Source organism: Salvelinus alpinus, chromosome 2 (assembly GCF_045679555.1).
Source record: "Salvelinus alpinus chromosome 2, SLU_Salpinus.1, whole genome shotgun sequence".
Classification (NCBI taxonomy): domain Eukaryota; kingdom Metazoa; phylum Chordata; class Actinopteri; order Salmoniformes; family Salmonidae; genus Salvelinus; species Salvelinus alpinus.
In genome coordinates, this window is record NC_092087.1 from 72065401 (window position 1) to 72089096 (window position 23696).

The window sequence follows — 23696 nt, forward strand, 5'->3', positions numbered from 1 at the left end:
TGCTTGGAGTTTGTCAGAATTTGTGGGTTTTTGTTTGTCCACCCGCCTCTTGAGGATTGACCACAAGTTCTCAATGGGATTAAGGTCTGGGGAGTTTCCTGACCATGGACCCAAAATATCGATGTTTTGTTCCCCGAGCCACTTAGTTATCACTTTTGCCTTATGGCAAGGTGCTCCATCATGCTGTAAAAGGCATTGTTCGTCACCAAACTGTTCCTGGATGGTTGGGAGAAGTTGCTTTCGGAGGATGTGTTGGTACCATTCTTTATTCATGGCTGTGTTCTTAGGCAAAATTGTGAGTGAGCCCACTCCCTTGGCTGAGAAGCAACCCCACACATGAATGGTCTCGGGATGCTTTACTGTTGGCATGACACAGGACTGATGGTAGCGCTCACCTTGTCTTCTCCGGACAAGCTTTTTTCCAGATGCCCCAAACAATCGGAGAGGGGACTCATCAGAGAAAATGACTTTACCCCAGTCCTCAGCAGTCCAATGGATGAAAGAGGAAGAACAATGATTCCAAGTACCAACCTCCTTTTGAAGCTTCCAGTCTGTTTTTGAACTCAATCAGCATGACAGAGTGATCTCCAGCCTTGTCCTCGTCAACACTCACACCTGTGTTAACGTGATAATCACTGACATGATGTCAGCTGGTCCTTTTGTGGCAGGGCTGAAATGCAGTGGAATTTTTTGGGGGGGATTCAGTTAATTTGCATGGCAAAGAGGGACTTTGCAATTAATTGCAATTCATCTGATCACTTCATAACATTCTGGAGTATATGCAAATTGCCATCATACAAACTGAGGCAGCAGACTTTGTGAAAATTAATACTTGTGTCATTCTCAAAACTTTTGGCCACGAATGTAGTCGCTACATCTTCCCAAGTCTGTTTGAGCAATATGAATCTAGTCTAGATTCATTCCATATGTGTATTAATATATTCATGTTATCTCGCCATACTCTGAAAAGATGGTGCTTTAAAATGTAAATGTATTTTTCCCACTAACGTCAACTTGCTGACTCGACCAAACTAAAATTCTGGAGGTTTGTGTGACAACATGTTGGAAATAGCATAGAAGTATTTGCATGAGTACAATTTGACTCTGGGTCCAGCTAAGAATATGTGGATGCTAATGCTCTCGGGTAACTGATGAACTGATATTAGTACAGGAACTAATAATAAACGAATAATTAAATTAGTTGAGAAGGATTCCGTATGTTTTAGAGATATACTGTTGAATATCACAAACACACCTTGTACATGCACTGTAGATGCTTGTTGCTTAGTGGAAATTGTTGTTAAGGTGCTCCAGCAAGTGTGTCTGTCCAGTAACTTTATTGTTCAAACCGGAAGCCATAACAAATTAGTGATGTATGTTTTTTGTTTTGCGTTTCAACATGTCCGATACCACCCACAGCTTTAACTAAGAACTATGGTATGACACACCATATTACCACACAGTGTAGGTTAAACATCCCACAGTCATTAGACTGACACCCCATTTCCCCTTCCTCCCTCCCTCGAAGTTTCTGTTCATTGTCTAAATCAATCCCATGGCTGGTGAAGCTGGTGTCAAGCCTCATGCCTCTATCTCAGTTTCTCCCCCCTTCTCTCTGACTCTCCCTCCCGCTCTCTCCCTCTTTCTCTCATCCCTCTCTGTCCAGCTCTGTGATCTCTCCACTCTGTTCTCCCTCAGTGGGTGTGTGACTGGAGGGGAGGAGCAGTTCCTTTCTTTCCCTCCTCTTCCTTTCTCTCTCCCTGTCTTTTCCCTCTCTCACGTCCTCTCCTCTCTGCTGCGCTGGATGTGAATAATAGATGGCTCTACTGATCCTCCTCTCAGAGATCCGTGCTGCTCTCTCGCTCTCTCTCTCTCTATCAGACTGCAGCACACAAACCCAGTGTCTGCAGGAGCATATTCTGTTTAATAGTAATGATTTGGTATGACTGTATCTAGCGCTTCTCTGCTGTCCAAAGCACTTTATATTGTAACTCAGTGCTTGCACCACCGATGTGGAGCCATTTCTCATTCTCTCTTTTTGTGCAGTGCTATCACCCACCTGGCAATCATCTCTCAGTAACTCTCATTCTCCTCTACTTGCAATATGACAGCAACTGACACTGACCTCACTTTAGTACCTATTGTCCCTGTGACACACAATCCCACGTCTGTAGGAGCCTCTAGTGTTTTTATATTAGTGTAGATAAAGAAAAGGGGATGAGGAGAGGAAGACATCTTAGACTACTGAGATGCATCCCTTGAAATATAATTGCTTCCATGTCTGTAGTGTAGATGGAGACGAGGACAGGAAGACAGCTTAGACTATTGAGATGCGTCCTTCTGAATCATCCTCTCTTTAGTCTTTAGACACAAAAACAGCATTGCATCGCCCAGAGCTGGAGCCGCTCTACTCTACTGTGTGTAGCAGAGCATCAACAACAGTGCTTTTACTGCTGGGCTTTTCTCTCTCCACTGAGTGAGCAGGCCATGATGAGCCTAATAAAGACGTCCGGCAGGCTGGGTCGGCCGATGACTGAGGGTGTGAGGAGAGATGAGAGAGAGAGGAGAGTAGAGATGGGAAAGAGGAAAGGAGAGATGTGAGAGAGGAGAGATGGGAGATAAGAGATGGAAGAGATGAGAGTAGAGATGAGAGAGAGGAGAGAATGGAGAGAGGAGAGATGGGATAGAGGAGAGGAGAGATGGGAGACTGGAGAGATGGGAGAATATCTGGCATCATAAACACAAGGATGGGGTAAAGGGCTGAGTACAGTCTTTAACATGAACACACCCGAGTTCACATATGTGACCGACCGCCTTCGGTCTTATGGAGCAAAATTAAATGTAGGTGTTTACAATGGATAACAGCAGAGACACAGAGCTACAAAATGGTTTATCATACACTGTGTTTGTGGAACAATGGGACTTGTTTCTCACTTTTGAGAAAATGTTTTGGTACCTATTGGAGAGCTCTTCTTTGTCTACACACATTCAGCATCATTCACACCCTCTTAAGGTTTAGCCCCACCCATCTCTAGAACAGCTCATTGACCATTTTACTCTCCCTAGTAGAGCTGGTTAGGCTGTTTTTATGTAATCCAGAGCGTTGGTGACAGCAACTGTGCTGCTGGCAACAATTTACGCTTTTTTGCCAACGTTTACTGACACGGCAATATTCAACAGGTGTTGAGCTTTCGTAAATTCGTCAGTTATTCTGCGTTCTGGCACACTCAGATGAGAGTGCTCTGAAATCGGAGTAGGTAGCAGCGCGAAATTTGCAGCTACATCTATCAACAGTTGTCACAGTGACATTCTATTTAAATGGTTACTTGCATAGTCTTTTGTTAGACATGTAGCTAGCTAGCTAGGTAAACAATTAACCATAATCCCAACTCATGACTTTACTACCCCGCATGAATCTGCAGGTAGCTAACCAACGAGGTTCAATGTTAGCTAGCTAACATTAGGATATAACTAGCAAAGCAAATGGCTCTGAGATATGAATAATAAGATCATACGCGTAACGTTAGCTAGCGAGGCAGCCAGCTAACGTTAGCTAGCTAGTTAACAGTACACTTTAGCTTGAAATTAAAATGACATTCTGTCAAAATTAGAAACATGTAATATCTGAAAATGTAGCTAGTTAGACTATCTTACCCGTATACATCATGGATGGACACCTCTCCCTGTCACGGATGCCCTTATTTTGAAGATGTAATCCAGAGACAGGTGTTTTCTCCATCTCCTTAGCTATCATACTCTATTTCCACTGATTTCAAAACTCGATCCTCCAGAAAGCGGAGAGCAAAACTTATGCAGTTCTACTAAGTGATATATATATATATTTTTAAAGCTGTGTTAGACAGGATTACCTACACATACTGACCAGCTCAAATAGACAGACATGTGCTACATGGCGAAAGTTGACATTTTAATGGCTCTCCTGTGAAGTAGTGACCCGCAACATACGCCTAGTTTCCTGAAACGAGTCAGATATATGCGCGCGCGCGCACACACACACACACACACACACACACACACACACACACACACACACACACACACACACACACACACACACACACACACACACTAACAGTCTGATGGCATACCGACGACTCTTTGGCAATAGAAAAGCCTTCTTCCACTAAATCACCTGGGATGTGTGGAAGCGGAAGAGGAGGAGAGAGAGGGAGAGGAATGGGTGTTGGCCTGGATATCAGGAAACCAGGCCAGAGCCCCTGGGTTTTGGTCTCTCAGGTTGTTGGTGGCTTCCCATCTCTCACTTGATCTTGAATGGGAAACCAGAGAGAGTGAGAGCGAGAGGGAGAGTTATAGAGAGAGAGAGTTAGAGAGAGACAGAGAACTCCAGTAAGTGATCTAGAGCTATCAATATTAGAGAAGAGCAAGAATGGGCATATCCTGGGAGGTGGTGATACTAACATGGCATCATTAAAGAAGAGTGCAACTCCCTCTGGCATTCAGGTAACACCCACTGGCTGCTGTGAGGTCATTTGGCAACCTCCACAGACTGTATATATGGCTCTGAGAGCATCCTGGTACACTTTTGGGAACACAGTGATGTGTTAGCCTGTGGTAGCCTAGGTATTCAGCTGTTATGGCCGGCAGGCTTTTTAGGAGTAGTTTGTTGTGCAAGGATCCGGTAAAGAAGCCGGTCTCCATACACACACTGCCACACACACTGCCACACACACTGCCACACACACTGCCACACACACACACACACACACACACACACACACACACACACACACACACACACACACACACACACACACACACACACACACACACACACACACACACTCCTCCCGTTGATCACCCTGTTCCCACTGTTGTCAGAACAGCTCAGGAGTGACTGGAGGAGTGCCAGCTGAACCCCATCCAAAACAAACTACTACCCCATCCTTCTCTACCCTGTCTCTTCTGACCTAAGCTACCAACTGCTTACTGGCATAAAGGCATTCACCCACCCTGACCAAACTGTCCCAGTCTCTATTGTACTGGACTACCAGGGCTGGGGTGACGCTGCCTGGCGGTCTGGCTGTGTGTGTGTGTGTGTGTGTGTGTGTGTGTGTGTGTGTGTGTGTGTGTGTGTGTGTGTGTGTGTGTGTGTGTGTGTGTGTGTGTGTGTGTGTGTGTGTGTGTGTGTGTGTGTGTGTGCGCAGAAGGGGTGTGTGTGTTAATTTTGCTTGTTTGTCTGTCTGCCCTCAACTGAGCTTTAATTCAGACGGATTGGAGGCTCATCTGTATGTAATAGCCCTATCTGAGTCTCATGTCTTGAGGGAGAAGACCTTTGGAAGTTGCTCAACTTCAACTTTAACCATTCTTAGCCATGCCCACCATACAGCACCAAACACAGCAGGCAAGATCCTATGCTGTACACACTGGCTATGCAAAACGGCTTCCTCACGCCCAAATAGTTCTTCAGCAACAGGTGTCAAGTCGGGTTAATCAACACCATTCACCTAAAATCCTACCAAGTCTTCCTACTGTGTGTTTTTCTTTGTGCGTTTCCTGTAAGGAATTTACACTCTTCACTACTGCTACTTTTTTCTTGCAGTCTAATATTTCCATCCCGAGAGGTGCGATGGGGCCTAGTTTATTGCCTCTACCCCATGCTGGGTGGCATTCCTTGGGGCATGGAGATGTGAAGACCCCCTCCTGGTCCTCTATGGAATACTAAACAGGCTCTTTCTCCTTGTATTGTCCCTGGCCCTCCCTGCCTCAGGTTCCCTGCTGCTGTCGCTTAATCCTACAGACAGTGTGTGTGTGTGTGTGTTTGCATACAGGTTGAGAGAGAGAGAGAGAGAGAGAGAGAGAGAGAGAGAGAGAGAGAGAGAGAGAGAGAGAGAGAGAGAGAGAGAGAGAGAGAGAGAGAGAGAGAGAGAGAGAGAGAGAGAGAGAGAGAGAGAGAGAGAGAGAGAGAGAGAGAGAGAGAGAGAGAGAGAGAGAATCCTCTAAAGCTGTCTAATGCTCTGTGTGGGATGTACCTGTGTGTAATTGGGCTGGCCTCTCTACCTCCCTCTTTCTCATCTCCATCTCTCTCTCTCCCTCTCTCCTACTTCTCCGGTATGTAGAGATAAAGTAAGGTTCCTCTATTAGCATTAGACTAGATTAGAGCTGTTGGCGCGACACTGAATTAATGACAAGTGTCTCGTGACCTTTAACCTTTGACCCCCCCCCCCCCCCACCTCAATAACCTCAATACCCTCTGTGACCTCTTGGGTCTTCTCACAGTGACGGGTTCCACTAGCCTAATTGAAATTCCTTTAGTGTTTCACTTACGACCTTGTTTGAGTTAAGACCACATTTGAGCACTTGTTCTAGCACTTGCATTTTAGGTTTGTGCTCACTGTTCACTGATCACTGTTCAACCAACATGTTTTGAACTTTACTGAAAGCCTAAGAATGTATCTGTCAGTGTTTAATGCTATCAATGTGTTGACTGGTGATGTTAATAAGGCTGAGAGTACTATTTGCGTTGTCCTGTAGCCTGCACAAAGATGTGTGTGTATGCTTTCCAGGTAGTGACTGTGTACGTGTGTGTGTATTTATGTGTGTGTTCTGGGAGGCAGACAGGCTCCAACAGAGTTCTAGTGATGTTAGGAAGAGTACTTTTGGCATCCAGCCCTGAGTTTTTTTATATTTTGAATTCAACCTTTATTTAACTAGGCAAGTCAGTTAAGAACAAAATCTTATTTACAATGACGGCCTACCCCGGCCAAATCTGGACGATGCTGGGCCAATCAGCCTACTGATCAACAACATTTGCATAGAAGCATCACTCCAGCATGTCACGCCTGTATGGAAGGACATCATGTAGACACTGCTGTTAGTTTGAGAATATAAAAGAACATCTATTCAATGCAAATGGGTCCAATTTAACGTCATGATTTGTGATCATGGATGCTTATCAAACTAGCATATTTTGTCATTTTCCGTGATCTGGATTTTTTTCTACTATCTGTCAGTAAGCATCTCTTAACTGCCTGGACGAAATTCAAAACAACTCAGTTGGCTAGTTCAGCTATCTGTCAACAAATGGGCTGTTTGTAACTTTATCCTACAGCTACGATTGGGTAGAGCAAGGCTGTAACTCCGCTCCCTTTCACATGTCCTTACATCTCTCTCCATCGCTCATATCACTTGGTGATGTTTACTGCTACTATGAGAACTAGCTCAATGGCGATGACGTTTGCTGCCAAGCCATAAATGTGCATAATATCTAACAAGGATAGCGAGGGTAGGAAAAAAGATGAAATGACCAAGCACGTTCTGTCTGAATGACTCAAATCTGCCAATAGTTTGAGACGTGAGAACGCACAAACACGTGATGATCTATAGCTTTCTTGGTCCATAAACATTAAATATGCAGGAATATTCTTAGGTAGCTAAACCTATTGCCAACCTTTATTTAGGCATTTTAAAACACTTATTTCTTTCCCTATTACGACAATCATTTAACCCAACTATCAACTGTCAATTTACTGATTCTATTACGGCTGGTCAGATCAGCACACCTGTAAATAGCTAACTTTACTCCGCAAGTCAGATATTGGCTCGTTGCTGAAAAGGGTGCATGTTCAAAATGATAACCAGCTAACGTTAGCTTGCTACGTTGGCTATTAGCTCCTATCTGATATCTTAGCACCTTGCTTATATAGCCAGCTAGCTAGCATATAGCTAGCTAGATAACACCACAGATGAAATGGTTAGTTATCGTAATATTTGCTAAAAGGTCACATAGCTATCTACTTAGCTTATTGCATGCATGTCGGGGCACGTCGACACAAGCCTTATTATTAGTGAATTAACTAAACTAATATTTGCAACAGGAGTTTGATTTTGGTCACTGTGTCAATTTATCAATTTATCAATACTGCACCTTTCTGTTGGAGAATGAGCTAGTTTGCTGCTGCTGACTTTCCCAGCTAGACATTCCTCTGCATTGTGCAGTGCTCGTGGCTCAGGCAGTGAGTGGTGGCTAGCATAGCAGCAGCTTTGCTATGTAGAAGGGACTATTGGCCAAGCCGATAGAGAAGGGCCGATAGTCGATAGACTAGAAAAGGCCAATATTGGTCCGATATATCGTCTCGGCTGATTATCGGTTATCGGTTGTTCTTTACTTTATTACCATTAGACTGGATTAGAGCTGTTAGAGTGAAACTGAATGACCAGTCTCATGACCTTTGACCCCAACTCAATACCCTCCATGACCTTCTGTGACCCCCAGAGTCTTCCCACAATGAAGGAATCCACAAGCCTGATTTAAATCCCTTTAGTGTTTTACTTAACACCTTGTATGAGTTAAGACCTAATTTTGAGCACTAGTTCTAGCACTTGGATTTCAGGTTTGAGCTCAATGTTCACAACCAACATGTAACCCTAAAAACCCTAAAAACATGTCTATCAGTGTTAGACACTATCAATATTTTGACTGAAGGTCTGAGAGTACTATTTGCATAGTCCTGTAGTTCTGTTGACTGCACAAAAATGTGTGTGTGTGTGTGTGTGTGTGTGTGTGTGTGTGTGTGTGTGTGTGTGTGTGTGTGTGTGTGTGTGTGTGTGTGTGTGTGTGTGTGTGTGTGTGTGTGTGTGTGTGTGTGTGTGTACATCCCCTGCTTACCTCACTCCCTCTCTGTATGTAAATGTTAAAATATTTTGTCTGTAATGTGTTTTTCGTTATGTTTCAGACCCCAGTAAGACTAGCTGTCGCCATTGTCGTCAGCTAATGGGGATCCTAATAAATCAAATCTCTCTCTCTCGCTCTACAGCGTGTTGACAAAGCCCTTGCACATCCGGTCATCACGTGCACGCGGGTGTCCCTTAACCCAGAGCCTGGGTGCCATCTATTCCCAGAGGGAGAGGAGGAAGGAGAGGTGGAGGGCAGAGAGAGGGCAGAGTTAGACATGGACAGTGCTGTGGAGAGCAACCCAGGATCAGATGTCTCTGAAGGGGGGAGGAGCGGAGGAGACAAGGAGGATGGACTGGGGGGACTTTTCTTTCCTGGAGACAAGTGAGTGCCTCTTTTAGTTGTTATTCTTTGTGTGGTGTTGAACATATGGTGTCTTTATAAGTGAACTCTCTTTATAAAAATAACTGTAGAGATTAGACTTGTTAATGTACATCTAACTCATCTACCTCATGTGAAATATATCATTTGCAATCTTATTAAAATATCTGTACTGTCAGAATCTGAATAGTCACCCTTATTATTGAAAAATGAATGTACAATTTGTCTTTTTTCACTACGACACTTTAAACTTATTGAATGTTCCTTCCTGAAAGTCTACTTCCTGTTTTTGCAGGTGCAGTCAGCTAAACCCATCGGTGACCTCTGACCTGTCGACGCGTTCCTCTGCCTCTCTGAACGAGGAGCAGTTTGAGGACTACGGAGAGGGAGAGGACGTGGACTACACTCCCAGCAGCCCCTGCCCCGAGGACGAGACGCGCACCAACGGCTACTCTGACCTTGGCTCCTCTGTACCCTCCAGGTAAGAGGAGACCCTGACACACTAATACACAGACACACTATTACATAGAGTATCATTACAACATCCACACAGAATTGGGGAACACCATATGCAATGAGAAATACAAACGTATACATGACCAAAACTGTGTCAAATGATATGAGACAGAAACACAAACCCGAAGATGATCCATTACCTGTCAAACATCATGTGACCCAGAAAGGCAAACTGATAAACTAGAGAAATCTGCATAACACTGTGCAACAAAAGATGACAAATGCATGCACAGCATCACCCAACCCAGAAATACAAACACACAGAGCTAAGAGTTTGAACGATTTCAGATCCAAGTGATGATGACTTACTGAACCCCACAGAGCATAATGTTATATTTTCACAAAACAGCCCCTGTCAAGTCTCATACCTCCTGTCCTATAAGTCTGTTACCCTCTTAATCTCCCAGTGTGTGTGTGTGTGTGTGTGTGTGTGTGTGTGTGTGTGTGTGTGTGTGTGTGTGTGTGTGTGTGTGTGTGTGTGTGTGTGTGTGTGTGTGTGTGTGTGTGTGTGTGTGTGTGTGTGTGTACCCACTTCAGGCTGCTTCTCTCCTCTCTCAGAGCTTCACTTACCAAACTCATTAGTTTTTACTCTTGACTGGAACTGAGTATGATGGTGTCCCAATGTACCCTATTACCTACATATTGCGCTACTTTTGAACAGAGACCTATTGGCCCTGGTCAAAAGTAGTGCACTATAAAGGGAATAGGGTGCCATTGGAGACGTAGCCTATATGGCCCCCAGGGCCTCTCTTGATTAATTTTCATCTATAGAGCTGTTTTGAAGGAGGATTTACTCCCAACACTATTCAGCTTCCTTGGTCCTGCTCCGAATATCAAGTACCTAAACTCATTACTATGGACTTATTTTTGTCCTACTTCTGAGTTTAGATTAGTGCTTTATGATATTTGTAGATGGTCGTGTACATTTCCATGGGAAATAGTGTGTTATGTGAAATGCATGTTAACGTGTAGTAAACCCAGACAGCAGTGTGTGTGTGTGTGTGGGTGTTTGTACGTGCATGTAATGTGTTTGTGTGTCTACTGTATTTGTATATTTGTATTTATGATGATCCCAGTAGTTCCTGCCATGGCAGCAGCTACTCTTCCTGGAGTCCAGCAAAATTAAGGCAGTTATATACAATTAACATTTACATTACATTTCACAACAGATTTCATAACACATTAAGCGTATTCCCTCAGGCCACTACTCTACTACCACATATTTACAACACAAAATCCATGTGTATGTTTGTGTGTAGTGCATTTGTTATCATATGTGTGTGCCTGTATCTGTTTTTTAAATCAGATTTTACTGTGTGTGTGTATATTCTGTCTCTAACACTTTATCTTCATCTGTGTGTGTAGTGCTGGCCAGAGCCCCAGGAAGACACGCCACCTGTACAACAATGAGATGATGGATGTGTACTGTTCCCAGTGCTGTAAGAAGGTCAACCTACTCAATGACCTGGAGGCCAGGCTGAAGAACCTCAAAGCCAACAGGTAACACAGGACAGGACACCCACCGACACCATTACACGTACGAGCCCAGCTGAATAGGTGGAACTGGAACTGGCGCAGGATTTTTTCATGTCAGATCACGTGGACAGTTAAACTCCTGGCTCTGAGAATGAGATGTGTTCTCACAGAAAATTAACCTGGTCATTATTTCAGGGAAATGACACACTTCTATTGTCCACTATGTTTACCCTGACTGACTATTGTACTGTAGGTAAGATAGGTTAGATAATACTGTGATAGTGACCTGCTGTTTATTTTGATGATGTCACCAAGAGCTTAAATGTCTTGTCCCCGCCCACACACACACACACACACACACACACAACTTGTTACGTAAATCCCCAAATGTCAGAATGGGTCACCACCATTCATCGACCCACATCATCAGCGTGTGTACAGTGAGAGGTGTAGGCGGTCTATTTTCAGACATGTTATCCTGTGTGATCTTTATGGATTTAATCACTTCCTCTGTAAACTAACACACCCACACCTTCTTTGATGAACACACACTGACTGAAACACTCACATCTCACATAGAACTTACTTATATAGACTCTCTTGTATATTTTACATTTACATTTTAGTCATTTAGCAGACGCTCTTAACCAGAGCGACTTACAGTAGAGTGCATACATTTTATTACATTTTTTTTTTTTTTTCCATACTGAGACAAGGATATCCCTACCGGCCAAACCCTCCCTACCGGCCAAACCCTCCCTAACCCGTATACAGACACACACACACACACACACACACCCAGACAAGCACACACCTGCACTCCTACTATATGTAAGCCATAGCAGTAGTGGCCCTAGGCTGGAGAACTCGGTAATGAATGTAATGAAGTGGTGAGGACTCTGGAATCGTTTTGTCTTCCCTTCAACTACTGCTCTGTCTCTGCTGACTCTGCAGTTCTTCTGCCTGAAAAGATTATTCTCTACTAAGATGAATACCTGGGCTAACTGTAATTAGTCAGACCCCTACCTTCTGCAGGAGAGCAAGTAAAGACAGGGGGAGTAGTAAAGAGAGGAGAGGGAGAGAGGGGGAGGAGGGAGGTGAGAGAACGTGGAATGATAAATAGGTGAATGGGCATGCAGAGAAGGAAAAAGCGACAAAGAGAGGGATTGTAGGAGAAGGATAAATTAAAGCAAAGATGTATGATGCAGAGTCGCTGCGAGTGAAGTGTTGCTGGCAGAGAGATGGAAGACTTCACAAGATCAATCCTTGAAGGAGGGACAGGAGGAGACAGAAAAAGATGCCCCGTCAGCATGCAGTCAGTCTGGGGAGATGCTTGAAATGGCATAAATGTGTGTGCGATCATGCATTTGTGTGTGCATAAGGTGTACCCTCACACCTGTGTGTGTGTGTGTGTGTGAGAAAGATTTCTCTCTTTAATGGTGAAGCAGACACAAAGCTTTGAGACAGAACTATTGCTGAGCCCACAAAACTACTGTTCCCAGCAGCACCCTCAGGGAACGTTATTTCATTAACATTGACATGCCCTTCATGCCATACTCTCTGGTTGTGTTGTAAATGGCACCCTTTTCCCTGTAGGGCTCTACTATTGAACAGGGCTTATAGGGCACTACTTTTGACCAGGGCTTATAGGGCTCTGGTCAAAAGTAGTGCACTATATACTATAGGGAACATGGTGCTATTTGGAACACACACTCTCTTTCTCCTCTTGTGCAAAATACTGATTAACAATACTACCTTAATACCAATCAAACAGCAATTAGCTTTACTATCTATAATTCATTGTTATAACTAATAAACAAAAGTTTCTAGACATATCCATGACATCTGACAAGGATAAAGACTAACTGGGATGTTTTCTGACTCTTTTTCTCCAGCCCCAATAGGAAAATCTCCAGCACAGCCTTTGGCAGGTCGGTCACGTCTCCATATGTATGTGTGGTTACTGTGTTTGTTTTTGTATGTTGGCCATTTCCTTATTGTTCCAGTCCGTTAGTCATGTGATCATTATGTCAGCCAGTGTATTTGACTACTATCTAGGTAATTCTTCCTAAGTAATATGGTAATGGTTTAGGTATACTGAACCTCTCTACCTCTTCTGTGTTCACTTTACTACTACAGTTACTACTGTGTACAGATCTTAATTTGACCAGTTTCTCACAGCAGGGAAATAAACCTGCAGCAACTGGAAATATGGGCAAATGAAGGAAATGGATGAACAGGGTGATCAAATGAAGCTGCTTGTTTGTACACATTGAAGCAAGGGCACTGTGTTCAACATACAAGTGTACCTGTATACAATGCAGTGGAGGCATTATTATAGGTTATTTTACAATACTTACACCAATGACAACATCACACAAACATCAACTATATCACACCTGCCCAGACCCACATGCTGACACCCCCATCTCAAGCGCCCGCATCACTCTCCGCCACATGGCCTCAAACTGCACCATCTTGTTTCTCTCCTTCGCCCACACACTTTCAACATTTAGATAATAAAGCATTTGACCTTTCCATTGTGTTAACAACGGAGGATTGGTTGATTTCGAGTTTTTTTTTAAGTATTCAAGATGATTGACGAGAAAAGTATCGTCCCAACCCATTGGGTATCTCACTACACCCCCATTTGCCATGTCTTGAAATATGCAGACAGACGGATTAAAAGTACATTTACATTGTAATATTTTTGACAGCCAACTTTCAACTCCGCCCATACCTTTCCAGAATGATTGATTCATTGTTAGTTTTACACTTAAGACATACATGAATCTGCTGTTGTGCTGTTGAATTTTGTCTCCTCTAATAAAATTCTATACATTAGTTCATACTGGATTAAGTGTACATTTTAGTTAATTGTAATTTTGTTAGTTATGTTCCAACATTCCCTCCATATTGTGCCAATATCAGTTCTTGGTTCCAATAGTTAATTTTTTTCTAAGAGATTGTCAGTTATATAGGCTCTTTTCAAGGTTTTGTATAGCTTACCTATCATATAAATATCCTTTCATTGTGGTCAATGTACAGTGTCTAGGGTTTTGTCCTACTTCCCTCTAGACTGTGAATTAAACTGACAAAGAGAGATTGGCCTGCCAGCACTGATCTATGTGCATAGTGTTCTCCCCAACATCTCTACTCTTTTCCTTTCTCTTGTCCTCTACTCTCTCCCTATCTTCTACTCTCTCCCTCTCTTCTACTCTCTCCCTATCTTCTACTCTCTCCCTCTCTTCTACTCTCTCCCTCTCTTCTACTCTCTCCCTCTCTTCCACTCTCTCCCTATCTTCTACTCTCTCCCTCTCTTCTACTCTCTCCCTCTCTACTCTCTCCCTATCTTCTACTCTCTCGCGATCTTCTACTCTCTCCTCTCTCTACCTCTCCTCTACTCTCTACCTCTCCTCTACTCTCTCCCTCTCTTCTACTCTCTCCCTCTCCTACTCTCTCCTCTCTCTACTCTCGCCCTCTCTTCTCCTCTCTCTACTCTCTCATCTCTTCTACTCTCTACCTCTCCTCTACTCTCTCCCTCTCCTACTCTCCCCTCTCTCTACTCTCGCCCTCTCTTCTACTCTCTCCCTCTCCTCTACTCTACTCTCTCCTCTCTACTCTCGCCCTCTCCTCTACTCTACTCTCTCCTCTCTACTCTCGCCCTCTCTTCTACTCTCTCCCTCTCTACTCTCGCCCTTTTTTCTACTCTCTCCCTCTCTACTACTCTATCCCTCTCTACTCTCTCCTCTCTTCTACTCTCTCCCTCTCTTCTCCTCTCTCCCTCTCCTCTACTCTCTCCCTCTCTTCTACTCTCTCCCTCTCCTACTCTTTCCCTCTCTCTACTCTCGCCCTCTCTTCTACTCTCTCCCTCTCCTACTCTCTCCTCTCTCTACTCTCTCCCTCTCTACTACTCTCTCCCTCTCTCTACTCTCTCCCTCTCTTCTACTCTCTCCTCTCTACCTCTCTTCTACTCTCTCCCTCTCTACTACTCTCTCTCTCTCTCTCCTCTCTCCCTCTCTTCTATTCTCTCCTCTCTCTACTCTCTCCCTCTCTTCTACTCTCGCCCGCTCTACTATTCTCTCCCTCTCTCTACTCTCTCCCTCTCTTCTACTCTCTCCCTCTCTTCTACTCTCTACCTCTCCTCTACTCTCTCCCTCTCTTCTACTCTCTCCCTCTCCTACTCTTTCCCTCTCTCTACTCTCGCCCTCTCTTCTACTCTCTCCCTCTCCTACTCTCTCCTACTCTTTCCCTCTCTCTACTCTCGCCCTCTCTTCTACTCTCTCCCTCTCCTACTCTCTCCTCTCTCTACTCTCTCCCTCTCTACTACTCTCTCCCTCTCTACTCTCTCCCTCTCCTACTCTCTCCTCTCTCTACTCTCTCCCTCTCTTCTACTCTCTCCTCTCTCTACTCTCTCCCTCTCTTCTACTCTCTCCCTCTCTACTACTCTCTCCCTCTCTCTACTCTCTCCCGCTCTACTACTCTCTCCCTCTCTCTACTCTCTCCCTCTCCTCTACTCTCGCCCTCTCCTCTACTCTCTCCCTCTCCTACTCTCTCCCTCTCCTACTCTCTCCTCTCTCTACTCTCGCCCTCTCTTCTCCTCTCTCTACTCTCTCATCTCTTCTACTCTCTACCTCTCCTCTACTCTCTCCCTCTCTTCTACTCTCTCCCTCTCTTCTACTCTCTCCCTATCTTCTACTCTCTCGCGATCTTCTACTCTCTCCTCTCTCTACCTCTCCTCTACTCTCTACCTCTCCTCTACTCTCTCCCTCTCTCTACTCTCTCCCTCTCTACTACTCTCTCCCTCTCTCTACTCTCTCCCTCTCTTCTATGTTCTCCTCTCTCTACTCTCTCCCTCTCTTCTACTCTCGCACTCTCTTCTACTCTCTCCCGCTCTACTACTCTCTCCCTCTCTCTACTCTCTCCCTCTCTTCTACTCTCGCCCTCTCTTCTACTCTCACCCTCTCCTCTACTCTCGCCCTCTCCTCTACTCTCTCTCTCTCCTACTCTATCTACTCTCGCCCTCTCTTCTACTCTCTCCCTCTCTCTACTCTCTCCCTTTCTACTACTCTGCTCTCGCCCTTTCTACGACTCTCTCCGTCTCTCTCCTCTCTCCTCTCTTCTACTCTCTACCTCTCCTCTACTCTCTCCCTCTCTTCTACTCTCTCCCTTTCCTACTCTCGCCCTCTCTTCTACTCTCGCCCTCTCTTCTACTCTCGCCCTCTCTTCTACTCTCGCCCTCTCCTCTACTCTACTCTCTCCCTCTCCTACTCTCTCCCTCTCCTACTCTCTCCTCTCTCTACTCTCACTCTCTCTTCTACTCTCGCCCTCTCTTCTACTCTCGCCCTCTCTTCTACTCTCGCCCTCTCCTCTACTCTACTCTCTCCCTCTCCTACTCTCTCCCTCTCTACTACTATCTCCCTCTCTACTCTCTCCCTCTCTTCTACTCTCTCCCTCTTCTACTCTCTCCCTCTCTCTACTCTCGCCCTCTCTTCTACTCTCTCCCTCTCTTCTACTCTCTCCTCTCTCTACTCTCCTCTCTTCTACTCTCTCCCTCTCTTCTACTCTCTACCTCTCCTCTACTCTCTCCCTCTCTCTACTCTCTCCCTCTCTTCTACTCTCTCCCTCTCTACTACTCTCTCCCTCTCTCTACTCTCTCCCGCTCTACTACTCTCTCCCTCTCTCTACTCTCTCCCTCTCCTCTACTCTCGCCCTCTCCTCTACTCTCTCCCTCTCCTACTCTCTCCCTCTCCTACTCTCTCCTCTCTCTACTCTCGCCCTCTCTTCTCCTCTCTCTCCCTCTTCTACTCTCTCCCTCTCTCTACTCTCTCCCTCTCTTCTACTCTCTCCCTCTCTTCTACTCTCTCCCTATCTTCTACTCTCTCGCGATCTTCTACTCTCTCCTCTCTCTACCTCTCCTCTACTCTCTACCTCTCCTCTACTCTCTCCCTCTCCTACTCTCCCCTCTCTCTACTCTCGCCCTCTCTTCTACTCTCGCCCTTTCCTACTCTCTCCTCTCTCTACTCTCGCCCTCTCTTCTACTCTCGCCCTCTCTTCTACTCTCGCCCTCTCCTCTACTCTACTCTCTCCCTCTCCTACTCTCTCCCTCTCCTACTCTCTCCTCTCTCTACTCTCGCTCTCTCTTCTACTCTCGCTCTCTCTTCTACTCTCTCCCTCTCTACTACTATCTCCCTCTCTACTCTCTCCCTCTCTTCTACTCTCTCCCTCTTCTACTCTCTCCCTCTTCTACTCTCTCCCTCTCTTCTACTCTCTCCTCTCTCTACTCTCCTCTCTTCTACTCTCTCCCTCTCTTCTACTCTCTACCTCTCCTCTACTCTCTCCCTCTCTTCTACTCTCTCCCTCTCTTCTACTCTCTCCTTCTCCTACTCTCTCCTCTCTCTACTCTCACCCTCTCTTCTACTCTCGCCCTCTCCTCTACTCTCTCCCTCTCTTCTACTCTCTCCCTCTCCTACTCTCTCCTCTCTCTACTCTCACCCTATCTTCTACTCTCTCCCCCTCTACTACTCTCTCCCTCTCTTCTACTCTCTCCCTCTCTCTACTCTCTCCCTCTCTTCTACTCTCTCCTCTCTCTACTCTCTCCTCTCTTCTACTCTCTCTCTCCCTCTCTTCTACTCTCTACCTCTCCACTACTCTCTCCCTCTCTTCTACTCTCTCCCTCTCCTACTCTCTCCTCTCTCTACTCTCACCCTCACTTCTACTCTCTCCCTCTCTCTACTCTCTCCTCTCTTCTACTCTCTCCCTCTCTTCTACTCTCTACCTCTCCACTACTCTCTCCCTCTCTACTCTCTCCCTCTCTTCTACTCTACCACTCCTCCTCTCTCCCTTTCCTTTCCTCTTTACCTCTCCTCCTCTCATCTCCTCTCTCTCTTCCCTTCCCTACCTCTACTCCTCTCCTCCCTTACTCTTTCGCTCCCTTTCTCCCCCTCCTTGATGAATAGTCTCTGTAATGGAGGCTGGTGTGAAGCCATTCCATTAGTTAGAGTGGGGCTAGATGTTGTGGTGGCAGTTTGAATGCCACTGTGTGTGTGAGTGTGCGCGTGTGTGTGTGTGTACATATGGGCATGCATGACTGTGTGTCTTTGTAGTGTAATAGTGTGTGATGTGTGCATGTGTGTGTGTGTCTGAACTCTATGCAATATGATCAGCTCCCCCACTGGCACAGCCCTTTTGCTTATAGTCCCTTTTACATCCTATCCTGCAGCATTCTCTCTGCAGGAGTGGACACACACACACACAGTGGCATTATGGTTCAGCAGTAAAGCTCAGATTGATGCCCTATAGGGTGAAGCTAAAAAAGGATAGCTCTAGGACTACCACAGTTGGGAGAGATTTTATTGTTTTTTCTTCAAGTCTTGTATAACAGCCTCTTCCTCTCTCTTCCTCTCTCTCTGTCTGCAGGCAGCTCCTCCACACCAGTAACTTCAGCAGCAGCAACGGCAGCACGGAGGACCTGTTCCGAGACAGCATCGACTCCTGTGACATCGACCTCACTGAGAAGGTACCGTAGAGATACATTGTGTTCTGTTTAATTCTATGGAAGGGACTACCATTTATCGTGTCTGTCTCTATCTGTGACCATTCCATTGCCGTGAAAATTGATGGGATACTAATTGTGAAATTGATTGCATTGGCTGCTACTGTCAAGAGGTGTTCTGCTGTGAACCGAGCTGAATGGCTCTGGCAGAGCTTGTTGCTGATTGTGCTGGCTGAAGTAAGGACATTGGATGAATGAATGATATAACATATCTTACCCTCTCTCTCTTTCACTCTCTCTCGCCCTCTCTCACCTCACCCCCACCCCACCCTTCTCTCTCTCTCTCTCTCTCTCTCTCTCCCACACACAGGTGAGTTACCTAGAGAAGAAGGTAGCAGAGTTGGAGAATGACACGCTGATGAACGGAGATCTCAAGTCCAAGCTGAAGCAGGAGAACACACAGCTGGTTCACAGGTAGGAGGTTTACACACACACATGCATGCCCACCCACCCACGCACACACACACACACACACACAGACACACACACGTAGATATACACAAACACATGTAGGAATGCACACACACACACATTCATTCTTAAATATATATATATACAGTGGGGAGAACAAGTATTTGATACACTGCCGATTTTGCAGGTTTTCCTACTTACAAAGCATGTAGAGGTCTGTAATTTTTATCATAGGTACACTTCAACTGTGAGAGACGGAATCTAAAACAAAAATCCAGAAAATCACATTGTCTGATTTTTAAGTAAATAATTTGCATTTTATTGCATGACATAAGTATTTGATCACCTACCAACCAGTAAGAATTCCGGCTCTCACAGACCTGTTAGTTTTTCTTTAAGAAGCCCTCCTGTTCTTCACTCATTACCTGTATTAACTGCACCTGTTTGAACTCGTTACCTGTATAAAAGACACCTGTCCACACACTCAATCAAACAGACTCCAACCTCTCCACAATGGCCAAGACCAGAGAGCTGTGTAAGGACATCAGGGATACAATTGTAGACCTGCACAAGGCTGGGATGGGCTACAGGACAATAGGCAAGCAGCTTGGTGAGAAGGCAACAACTGTTGGCGCAATTATTAGAAAATGGAAGAAGTTCAAGATGACGGTCAATCACCCTCGGTCTGGGGCTCCATGCAAGATCTCACCTCGTGGGGCATCAATGATCATGAGGAAGGTGAGGGATCAGCCCAGAACTACACGGCAGGACCTGGTCAATGACCTGAAGAGAGCTGGGACCACAGTCTCAAAGAAAACCATTAGTAACACACCATGCCGTCATGGATTAAAATCCTGCAGCGCACGCAAGGTCCCCCTGCTCAAGCCAGCGCATGTCCAGGCCCGTCTGAAGTTTGCCAATGACCATCTGGATGATCCAGAGGAGGAATGGGAGAAGGTCATGTGTTCTGATGAGACAAAAATAGAGCTTTTTGGTCTAAACTCCACTCGCCGTGTTTGGAGGAAGAAGAAGGATGAGTACAACCCTAAGAACACCATCCCAACCGTGAAGCATGGAGGTGGAAACATCATTCTTTGGGGATGCTTTTCTGCAAAGGGGACAGGACGACTGCACCGTATTGAGGGGAGGATGGATGGGGCCATGTATCGCGAGATCTTGGCCAACAACCTCCTTCCCTCAGTAAGAGCATTGAAGATGGGTCGTGGCTGGTTCTTCCAGCATGACAACGACCCGAAACACACAGCCAGGGCAACTAAGGAGTGGCTCCGTAAGAAGCATCTCAAGGTCCTGGAGTGGCCTAGCCAGTCTCCAGACCTGAACCCAATAGAAAATCTTTGGAGGGAGCTGAAAGTCCGTATTGCCCAGCGACAGCCCCGAAACCTGAAGGATCTGGAGAAGGTCTGTATGGAGGAGTGGGTCAAAATCCCTGCTGCAGTGTGTGCAAACCTGGTCAAGAACTACAGGAAACGTATGATCTCTGTAATTGCACACAAAGGTTTCTGTACCAAATATTAAGTTCTGCTTTTCTGATGTATCAAATACTTATGTCATGCAATAAAATGCAAATTATTTACTTAAAAATCATACAATGTGATTTTCTGATTTTTTTTGGGAAAAATTACAGACCTCTACATGCTTTGTAAGTAGGAAAACTTGCAAAATCGGCAGTGTATCAAATACTTGTTCTCCCCACTCTATGTGTGTGTGAGCATTTCTTTTTGCATATCTCATTTATGCTAATGTTTCTGTATGTGTGTGCGTGTGTGTGTCACTCACAGGATCCACGAGTTGGAGGAGCAGTTGAAGGACCAGGAGGCGCGGGCAGAGCAGAACACAGAGGAGGAGCAGAGACGACACCGTGAGGCCTACAGCAAGATGGAGAGAGACAAGAACACTGAGCTAGAGCTGCTACACAACCGGTAACACACACACAAACACACTTACTTCAATCATTTATACACTGCATCGTAGATACTCATATTTACATGTATTCGTGTACACAAAGGTGCTATCTATAACCTAAAATGTTTTTTGGGCTGTCCCCATAGGAGAACCCTTTGGGTTCCATGTAGAATAATTTCCACAGAGGGTTCTACATGGAACCCAAAAGTGTTCTACCTGAAACCAAAAAGGGTTCTCCTATGGGGACATCCTAAGAACCCATTCTTCTAAGAGTGTAGTCCATAGCGCTAGGTAGATACCATAGATTAGGCCTTGAGCTAGATACTGAATCCAGTATCTGACATATTAAACATAGATGAATTATCATAATGTGTTTCCTCTTCTTCCCCTACAGAGTCCAACAGCTAGAGGAGGAGAACGGGGATATATCGGTGAACATGTGCAGACTGAAGTCTCAGACAGAGAAACTGGACGAGGTATGTGCGTGCTTGCTCACATATCATCCTCAGAGACACAGTAGGCTACATTTAGTACAAACACATGCTCTCACTCATGCAACTCCAGTACTACTATCTCTACACAGACAGAGACCTCGATAACTGGTTACAAAACATCAACACCCTCCCATCAACAGCATGTGACCAATTGCCACAGTCTCACACACACACACACACACACACACACACACACACACACACACACACACACACACACACACACACACACACACACGTTTGGAGGTGTGAAGGCTACAGCTGGGCTCATATCAACACCTCTACTTCTAGCCTGCCTGGTGAAAACATGCAAGGGAGTTGGCATTACTGGTCTGCATGATCATTTGATTGTGTGAACTCCTAACAGACAGTCACACTAACTAATTACTATACTATACACTTCAGGTTGCCTGACGACTCAAACGGAATTATTTCGCTGCTCTATCGTTCACCTCATACTTCCGTCTGAGACTGCCATTGTTAAAGTAATTTGTGGTGACGTCAAAATGAGGGGCGTTGTACAAAACAAAGTCATCAGCGATTTGATTATATCAAAGCCAATGACGAATTTTCAAACCTCCGCTTTACCCATGTGTATTCTGTCTCTGGCCCAACCCATTGGTTTCTGGAACCAATCACAGTGGCTAGAATGTTGTTCCGTTCTAAAAATCGTCGGGAGGGACTCAGATCCAGACTCAGGTGCAGTGATCTTTGAGCTGCTCTGACAGCTGGTGCTTAAAGCTAGTGAGGGAGATATGAGTCTCCAGCTTCAGTGATTTTTGCAGTTCGTTACAGTCATAATGTCAGTGGGCGTAGCGTTTGGAGGGAGCAAGGAGTTTGGGGAGCCAGGCAACATTTCATTGCCAGCTGTAAAGAATATTTTTATGAATAGCTGTTTTTGCGTTAGAATTTTTTTTGCAGTATTTGCACTATGTATAGTACTGTAAATTCATTAAAATTATAGTTAATTTTAAGGTATGTGTCCTAATGCTTCTTCTTACAGGAATATTCACTGTGCATTATTAGACTGACTGTGTTCTTGCTTACCGCATACATCCTAATGCCTTATTCATACTGTGGGACCTTTATTGTGTGAACACCATGTGACTTTTATTTTGATGAGCTACTCTGGAGGTTGGGGGTAGAGCAGAGGTTATTGGGTAATCGGGGTCAGTTTTGAGATTGAGTGACTCCACTCTCTCCAGCTTGTTGTATTATTTTGCCTCTCCCTAAGTTGTTCTACTTGGCTTATAGGGCCGCCCCAAACTGCACTGTGCTGGCTTGGGGCTTTTCTATTCACATTGTCCCTCCCAGCACGGTTCCAGCAACTATAGTGGATGCGTAACCAGTCCAGCCCAGAACAGATGGTCTTGGCTTTGGCCTGTATTGTGAATCAGGCATACGTTTGAAAACGATCCATGCTTTATTCTGTGTGTATCTTCACATGTATTTCAATGTGTCTATATGTGTGTGTTGTCAGGAGAAGCAGAGTATGACATACAAGCTGGAGGACACCAGTCTGAGGCTGAAGGATGAGATGGACCTCTACAGGAAGATGATGGACAAGCTGAGGCAGAACAGACACGAGTTCCAGAAGGAGAGGGAGGCTATGCAGGAGGTGGGAGGAGGGATAACACACACACAGGGACACACGCGCACACACACACACACACTTATACTTGCGTGTACACACACTTATACACCCTTTTACATGTAGTGTGAAACGAAAGCTCATGATGCCTCTCCCACTCCTCTGAAGTCTCTAGTAGCTGAATGTTTGTATAGAATACATTTGCACATAAACCAGTCTGCCCACTGCATCAGACTGGTCTACGTGGCTATCCCAGGTACTCTTTATACTAAACAGTCTTCACGACAGCTACCACATATCGTCCCTGGTTGTGTCCCTCTCCTGCAGTTGATTGAGGACCTTCGTCGGGAGCTGGAGCACCTGCAGCTGTTCAAGCTGGAGACAGAGAAGCCTGGCCGCGGCCGCAGCTCCTCCTCTGGGCTGACGGAGTTCAACGCCAAGACCAGAGAGATGGAGCTGGAGCACGAGGTCAAGAGACTCAAACAGGTGGGCTTGAGAGCTAGTGGCTAATGCTAACTCTAATTGAATGCATTGTTACTTCCTCTTTTGGGGTATTTGCTAGGATTTCATTGGGCAAGAGACTCAAACAGGTGGGGCTCAAAAACAATCTTTTACACAAAATGTTTTTTTTGTTTTTTTTTACACACGTTCCCTCTCAATTCCACCTCTAAGTATACTGTATGTGTTTGTATATGC

The 23696-nt window shown here is 45.2% G+C and overlaps 1 protein-coding gene across 3 annotated transcripts in view; it reads left to right on the plus strand.

The window, feature by feature from the left end:
- LOC139567716 (rab11 family-interacting protein 4A-like) overlaps nt 1-23696 on the plus strand; it is an 87892-nt gene that overhangs the window by 57736 nt on the left and 6460 nt on the right. For all 3 annotated transcript variants that reach the window (XM_071389148.1, XM_071389149.1, XM_071389151.1), the window contains 10 exons: nt 8796-9037; nt 9330-9515; nt 10916-11050; nt 12922-12957; nt 18446-18545; nt 18892-18995; nt 20792-20932; nt 21310-21391; nt 22890-23027; nt 23328-23486. In XM_071389148.1, coding sequence (XP_071245249.1) covers nt 8796-9037; nt 9330-9515; nt 10916-11050; nt 12922-12957; nt 18446-18545; nt 18892-18995; nt 20792-20932; nt 21310-21391; nt 22890-23027; nt 23328-23486 — 1323 coding nt within the window. The remainder of the gene's footprint in view (nt 1-8795; nt 9038-9329; nt 9516-10915; nt 11051-12921; nt 12958-18445; nt 18546-18891; nt 18996-20791; nt 20933-21309; nt 21392-22889; nt 23028-23327; nt 23487-23696) is intronic.